The sequence below is a fragment of the Archocentrus centrarchus genome, chromosome 4 (assembly GCF_007364275.1).
Source record: "Archocentrus centrarchus isolate MPI-CPG fArcCen1 chromosome 4, fArcCen1, whole genome shotgun sequence".
NCBI lineage: Eukaryota > Metazoa > Chordata > Actinopteri > Cichliformes > Cichlidae > Archocentrus > Archocentrus centrarchus.
Window position 1 is genome coordinate 37,033,571 of NC_044349.1, and position 7,794 is coordinate 37,041,364.

General features: G+C 41.3%; 1 protein-coding gene across 1 annotated transcript; it reads right to left on the reverse strand.

The window, feature by feature from the left end:
* Positions 1 to 4,121: 4,121 nt before the first annotated feature.
* On the reverse strand, positions 4,122 to 7,334 carry LOC115779507 (claudin-18-like). Its single transcript, XM_030728207.1, has 5 exons — positions 7,115 to 7,334; positions 4,819 to 4,983; positions 4,617 to 4,737; positions 4,419 to 4,532; positions 4,122 to 4,263 (listed from the first exon to the last, which is right to left on the reverse strand). The coding sequence occupies exons 1-5, from the start codon at positions 7,332 to 7,334 to the stop codon at positions 4,122 to 4,124; spliced, it is 762 nt and encodes a 253-aa protein (XP_030584067.1).
* Between the last annotated feature and the right edge of the window lie 460 nt (positions 7,335 to 7,794).

The following is a 7,794-nucleotide window of genomic DNA, read 5'->3' on the forward strand; positions in this document are numbered from 1 at the left end:
CCAACAGGTGATGTGAACATAGCTTCAGCACATTTGTAGGTATTGTACTGATAATAATGTCAGCAGAAGTTCATGTTGTTGACAGAACTCATACTTTTTTGATAACATGCGTGAGGTGGGGTAACAGAGCTGACACACCTCAAAGGTCAAACAGAAGTCTGATTGCAGGGGCACCGTGCTCAGATAAGTTTACTTCCTTGTCTGCTGAGAGTGGGGAAGAGTGTGGAGATACCAAACTGTGTTATCAGAGAACTGAGGAGAGAGCAGGTAACCTGCAGCTCTCTTCTTGTCTGTTGGATATTGAAGCTTCCACTTTATGAACTCAAACTGTTTAAGAGCTCATTTAATGTGAGCCTTGAACCTAGAAGATGTTTAAAGAATGGTAAATGGACGGATTCTTATACAACATTCACACACACACTACAGCTAAGTGCTAACAGTTACACTGATAACAATACTGAGCATCTCAAGAATACAATAGAAATACAATAGAAATAGCCCGACCCAGAGTGGCCCCACCTTGCAGCCCACAGGACCCAAAGGAACCCCACCCAACATCCTAATGTCATACATGACAGGACAGCTTCAGAGGGCTCTGCTGTCCACTCAGCAACTCATTACAGCTGTTTTAGCGGTACAATATTAGGCAGAGGGTTTTAATAATGTGGCTGATCCCGCCTGTCGGCTCCGGTGTTGTTGGGCCATCCCATTTAAACTTGTAAATAAGGACTCAAATAAAGAAAATAAAGGGAAAAAAACTAACAAGAGGAGCCTACAATACAGCTTCTCTTGGCACAGCAGTGGTGTTTGGCACAACAGAGCATGCAGACAATAATTTTGCTCGCTTAAGCTGCCGGACAGGACCGGTTTAACAACAGCAACAAAAAGTAGCCAATCTGTGTACTTTGAGTAGTTTAAATACTAAATAGTACTAAATGCAGTTATTGTTGTTTTTTTGCATTTTGCTTTGCTTTCCTTTTCTTACTAAAATGTAAATGAACTATGATGGTCATGTGGAGCTCCACGTGTCCAGTGTTTAGACTTTTAGTTGAGTTTAGTATGTCAGTGTGCTTTGGTCACACCTGGTCCTGGATAAGCAGTAGAAGATGGACAGATGGATGGATGGATGGATGGATGGATGGATTTTCCATTATACTGTGTTATTTTTCAGTTTTTAATTTATGGTCCTAATATTTTGAAATCAGGAGTGCTTCCAACACCAGGCGAAGGGAAAGCACCAAAATGTTTTTGTTATTGTGCTTATTTTTCAAGGAAGCGGATCAGAGTCTCAGAGTGATCAGGGAAAAAGAACAACAGCTGAGAGACAACAGAGGACCCGGGGCGACACACCAACGATGACTGAACACTTCATTAACAGACCAGTCATGCAGATCTTAGCCGGTAGGTGGAGCCAGAGGTCCAAATATGAAGCCATGTTTGTTTGGCTCCACAAGATGAGCTCCATTTTTCTAATGTGAGTGGAACCCTACTCTAGGTCACTACGAGTTATGATGGGCCCTCCATGCTCCACTTTGCAAAGGTTTAGATTTCTAGTTTTTGGACCATCAGTGGAGCTCAGTCTATTTAGTCAACTTCAAGACTGCAGCCAGTGATGTTTGTCAGTGTATGCAACGCCAGGAAACTTGAATAACAGCCATTATTAGTCTTTAAACCCCAAATGCACCAACACAGACTTCTTTAGTTGTGTGAACAACTTTCAAAACTTCCAAATTTACGACCACAGAAAACTGCAAAATGATCAAATATTCACATTTAAGAAGCTAATTTTCTGTCAATCAGCTAATGTACTCAGCTCTGGAGTAATCAGCAGTTTCTGTGTGTCAGGGAAACTGTAACATTACTGTAATCAGAAGCACAATGGCAGATCAGTCCACAGCTGCTGAGCTGCAGGGATCTGCACGGCACCGTGACTGTGAGAGACTGAGACTACAAAAATGCAGAGAGCTGCTGTAATATAAAAGCATCAATATCATTCTGTTAACTTTCAGACTGTGAATGCACCGAATTACTGTTCACAGGGAGTAAATGAATACTGCATGAGCAATACTTTACAATCCCAGCACAGTTACATTTACTTCACAGCTGATGAAGAAACATTCGAAACATTCAAACTTTATTTTACTTGCTGTTTGAAGAAGAACAGGAGCTTAAAAAGGTTTGTCACACTGTCTCAGTAACGCCCTTTAAAAATGAATTAAAACAATTAATGACTCACTTTAAATGTTGCTACTTCTTATTACCTCCATTAATTTTAATTATCAAGAAATGTGACTTCATGCAAATCACTGAAACTCTCTTCCCTGGATTTAATCCAGTGCAGCAGCAGACAGCTGTGCTCTATCAAAGATCTAAAGCATCTGTCTGAGGGGAGCCGCAGACTTCATTCAATTATACTGAAAATAATTTTATTTATCACGAGGTGCTGCAGGGCAGGAGATAACATGTAACTGATGACCACTGCATTTTCCATTGATAACACTAATAGGATAAACAACACAATAATCAATATGAGTGTTTGTTTCAGATGGTCTGAGCATCACGTGCATGAAAGCAGAAATGAACTGTTTTGGTTTTGATGAATGTAATTTCATTTTCCTCTGCATTTCCTTCGAGTGTGAACATATTTCAGAGTGTGCAGAGGATTTAATCATGCTAAACCTTCAGACTGTCAAAACTTCAACGCAAGCTTATGAAAAATGTGAGCTGTTGGTGCACTAGCCATAAATTAATTACTACATTATATGTAGATTTCTTCGCATGACTCTGTGTAGTCCTGTGAAAACCAAGCACAGCCCATAATTCAGTAACTTTAACAATAACTTTAAATAATAATTTTCTGTGTGAGTATCACATCGTGGTGGAGGAACTTTGACCCACTCTTTCTTCAGTTCATTTAGGCCTGTAGGCATCATTTATGCACACCTCTCTTCAGGTCTAACCAGCATTCGGTCAGGTCGAGGTCTGCAATTTGGCTCGTTGCAGCAGCATCATTCTTTTCTGTAGATTTGCTGCTGTGCTTGAGATCATCGCCTTGTTGCATCACCCAGTTTCAGCCAAGCTTTAGCTGTCGGACAGATGGCTTCATATTTGACTCGAGAATATTTTGGTATACAGAGGAGTTCATGCTTGATGCAATGACTGCAAGTCCAGTATGTGTGTGTCTGATGTGTCTTTGCAAACCTAAACCGAGCTGCCGTGTTTGTTTCAGAGAGGAAAGCTTTCTCTCGGCAAAACTTCCGAAGAAGTCATACTTGTTTAGTGTTTGTCTAATTCATCTGTGAACTTCAACATTCAACATGCTGACTGAGGCCCGTAGAGCTCCTGCGACGTCTCTGAGCACAGTCTGACTTTGGGGTGACGTTTGCTTCTGGGAAGATTGAGGCATTGTGTTAACACACTCCCGACTGCTGACCAGCAAACTGCTTTTATAGAGCAGTTAATCAAGTGCACCTGATTAGCATTTGGCTGCTACATACTCTCTCAACTCCTATGGAAGCAGTAAGGGATGTAGTGTATGTAATCTTTCACTACATAGAGTCGTTGTAGTACTAGTTTTTCACAACTGTAGTACTACTCTGCTGAGTTTGCTCTCACCTCCATGTTTCACTTGAACAGGCAAGCACATCACATACCTTAAATCCCCGTTACACCAGCAGTTATGGGTCTTTGAGACAGAATAATGGGCAATAATAGAACAGTGATGCAGTTGTTGGATTGTGTCTTAATGCCTCATTACTGGGCACATTTATTATATTAACAACCAATCTGCTCAGAAATCTGTGCAGTGAACAACCCTCCCTGTGGGATCAGACGTGACCTTTGTGTGTGCGCTGCTTTTATTGAAGTGTGATGTGCTGTGCTCGTGAGTTTAGTGTTAGACAAAGTAGGAATCACCTTTTATTTAATACAGACATGCGCGCAACATATACAACACAAACTTGATAATTGTGATTACATTTGAAAAAGTAACAAAATTAGACCTGAAACTTCTACCAACTTAGAGTCAAGAGAAATAAAAAAATAAGAACCACTCTTTCCATGAATGCTGAGTATCACAGAGCTGCTGACTTTAAATGAGACGCATTAAAGCAGACGGGCTTCTAGACGTAGTCGAATCTCTGGTTCGCCTGCCTCCCGTCCATGCTCTGAGCTTTGTAGGAGTCGTTGTAGACGGGCCGAGATCTGGTGTCGGACCTGTACATGGCGCTCTGGGATGCAGCTTTGTAGGCCATCCCATCGTACCTGAGGGATACCACGGGATACATCAAAGACTGAGAATATAATCTGTGTCCCTACAGCATTTTGCTTATGGAGTCTATTTCACAGATTTCTCATATTTTACTGTTCATGAGCGGAGGGGCTACTGTCCCTACCAATCACAAAGAGTCATAAATTACCCCTGGTTCTTCTCTGGAGTCATTCCACGGCAGGCCAGGCACATCAAGATACCACCAATGAACAAGATGGCACCACCGATCCAACCCACAAAGAGTGCAGGGCCAAACGTGTACCTGAAAGATTAAAGTTATTCAGGTAAAACTTTACCAAAATTACTTTAGCAGGCAGTATATATGCTAGCTTCAGTTCATCTTTACCGTGGAGTCAGAGTTCCTGTTAGTCCACCAGTGTTGCTGAATCCACTGGCGTATGTAGTGAACTGAAAACTTTGTACAATCAGGTTAGCAAAGGCTGACACCCCAGCAATCCCACAGACACCTAAAAAAAATCAGAATAAATGCTGGAATTCATACCAAACAATTCTGCTTCAATATCAGGGCTGAATCTTGTGACCTGTACCTGCGAGGAGAAGCATGATCCCGGCCGACAGAGTCATGGTGGCTTTGAGGTTGTCCTCCATATTTCCCATTTTCAAGCACTTGAGCGAGAATATGGCGATCAGCAAGCCGATCGCGCCAAGAACAATCCCAACAATCATCAAGGCTCGGACAGCTTGGAGCAAAGCTGCAAATCCAAGTTATGAAATTTAGAACACGTTTTTACTGCATAACCTGCTTCTCAGATTCGTAACCTGCCGATGAGGCGCGGCTGAAAGCAGCCTGAGCTCACGTCCTTCACTGACACACCGCTCTACTGGAAATAAAAGCATGGAGCTTTTATCTTGTTATGACTTCTGTGGGTCTTAGTGATGAAAAAATATTTAAGATTATGTATTATTATTATAACATACCTGAGAATAATATAAATTAAAAAAAAATAACTTCTTTATGGTTAATCTAATGTGCTTCTGTATATTTTAGAAGGAGATATTGTGCTTTGTGCAGCCTCAATTATTGTGCACTAAAAGTAATACACACAAAAAATGTGATCAAAAAATAAAATATGATTTAAACACCTAACAGTATATGAAAAAGGCTCAAATTAAGGTTTGCTCCACATCATTTATAGTCATCCATCATATCAATAATATGAAAATCCAGCGTGACTCTTTAAAAACTACTTCAAGTTTTGATGCATTTTGTTGATTATAGTTATGTACTTTTACTTCTGAGTACTTTTTTGACCATGGCCACCGTAACACAAGTCACACAGTAGAAACTAATTCTAATCGTAAGTAAAGAGTTCAGGATGTCGTGATGCAGGTCATTAAAAATCAGGTCTGACTCAAACAAATGAGATGAACTGCTTTGATTTTTTAATTACATTTCTAAACCTTCACTAAAATAACTAAAATACAAAAGCAGATCTTTTTACACTTTACAGCATATACAATCAAGAATTAATTATATATATATATATAATTATAACCATATATAACATGTTTTTATATATATATATAAACAGAGAGAAGTACAAGAATCCATCCACGTACAGGAATAAGTAAGCTGAAGTTTAGCAGTAGTAGAAAAAAGTGTCTGAAATGGGGTCAAAAGCTGAGCAGTGGTAAATATTATTAGTGTGACGGTGATGTGCATCATGAACAGAGGCTGGAAAAGCCCGGTGCTCACGGCATTCACTTTCAATTAAAATGTAAAAAAAGGAAGAAAAAAAGCACATTACAGTTATTTTCCAGCACACATAAATCAAAGCAGCATGTGGTGAAACATATTGAACTAAATGCCATCTTTCAGCAGCCTCAGATATTGTACCTGTATTATTCTAGATTTAATCCCTTAAGACCTCATATACAATATGCTCTACACTACATTCAGCTGTTAAGTACAGAGTGTGGAAATGTACTTTACATTGTGTGACACTCTGGTAAAGCTTGTGCTTGCTCAGCTAAGCTTTGGATGTCTCATCAAATTTCTATTTGATTCTGGAGAGACACCATCTTTTCTGCAGTCGACTGCATTTTTATGCGAGGGGTGGTGGAGATAGTGGTGGGTGGGGGTGGAAATGGAGAAAATCTGCCCTAAAACCTCCCAAATATTCCAAAGTACCTTCCAAGGTCCTTTAGAAAATGCTCTCCTTAATCTGACACGTGGAGAAATATTTGATAAATGTCTTTTTCTCTCGCAGTGTAATTCTCTTACCTGGCAGGCCCAGTATGGTGAAATAAGGCCGGCACTGTGTGGTGCCGTACGCCGTCCCTACGCACGACTTCCATAAACCAGAATAGGTGTAAACACTTGTTATGATTGTACGAGATCGGTCTTGTAAGCTCCACATGTCCATCGCTGTCGCAGCCGATATTAAGAACTGGCCTAACGCGGACAACATGAACCCGATGAGCTGAATCATTGTGGCGGCCATTTTAGACGTCCCGCTCAAACTAAGTTACCACCAGAGTCAGGGAGTCATGAAATGGCAGTGTCTGGGTGCTGCTTATTCTTATACATGCTTCCGCCTGGACCTGATCTTATCAGATGTTTACCTAACGTGCCTCCAGGTTTCGGGAAACTGTGGGGAGGGGAGCTTCCCCTCTTTTCGAGAGTGAGTGTTGACTGACCTTTCAGTATTTTCCCATCAGTATAAGGAAACAAGGCCAAATGTGGTTCTTTGGATGGTTCTTCTTTCTAAAGTAATACTTCAACTGCCTACATGCATTTCATACCACCAGCTTTTTTTCCCCATGAGCCGAACTCATCCCATTAATCCTGAATGTGTTCGTATTAACAGTTTAAAAACATACCTGGCAGGCCGAGAATGGTGAAGTACGGTCGGCACTCTGTGAAGCCGGAGCTCTGCTGAACGCAGGACCTCCACAGGCCCGAGTACGAGTACACGGCCGTCACGACATTATCAAAGAGGTCTTGCGTGGCCCACTGGTCCATCCCTGTCGCAGCGATTATTCCTGCTATCCCTATCAAACTCAGAATGAAGCCTAACCCCTGACACAACGTGGCTGCCATGGCACCGTCTTCTTTCTGCTGCTGGAAACAACTCCGTGTGACTCCGTCTCAGCTCAGCCTTTCCTCAGCGCTGTGGCCGTGTTTGATTATGATATCGTCCAGTATGAAGTGTAAAAGGACTTCTGCACTAACTCCATCTGTTTGCACTCAGCTCAGTCATGTACAGCAGCTGGGTGGAGCGTATCAGTATCAGTGATGATTAATGTTGGTAAAGAGCGGTCATGATGTGATGCTCTGAGCATTGTTTACAGGATTCGAGGTGTGTTTGTGAGTGTGCACAAACGGGCTTACAAATCTGAAATGTGGAAATTTGAAGGTGTGCTCATACAGCTGCTGCCGGGCACAGCACGTCTGAGTGTTGAAATAAAGTTAGACCACTTATTTCATTTTAGATTAACAATACTCAAGGTCATGTTTTAGTCATGCCATGAAAATCATATTTTTACTCTTCATGTCTGCA

Coding starts and splice junctions, on each gene's coding strand:
- LOC115779507 (XM_030728207.1), bottom strand. CDS start 7,334: ATGGCAGCCACGTTGTGTCAGGGGTTAGGCTTCATTCTGAGTTTGATA. Junction 4,738..4,818: donor GATCATGCTTCTCCTCGCAG/GTACAGGTCACA, acceptor GATTTTTTTTAG/GTGTCTGTGGGATTGCTGGG. Junction 4,264..4,418: donor ACTCCAGAGAAGAACCAGGG/GTAATTTATGAC, acceptor GGTATCCCTCAG/GTACGATGGGATGGCCTACA.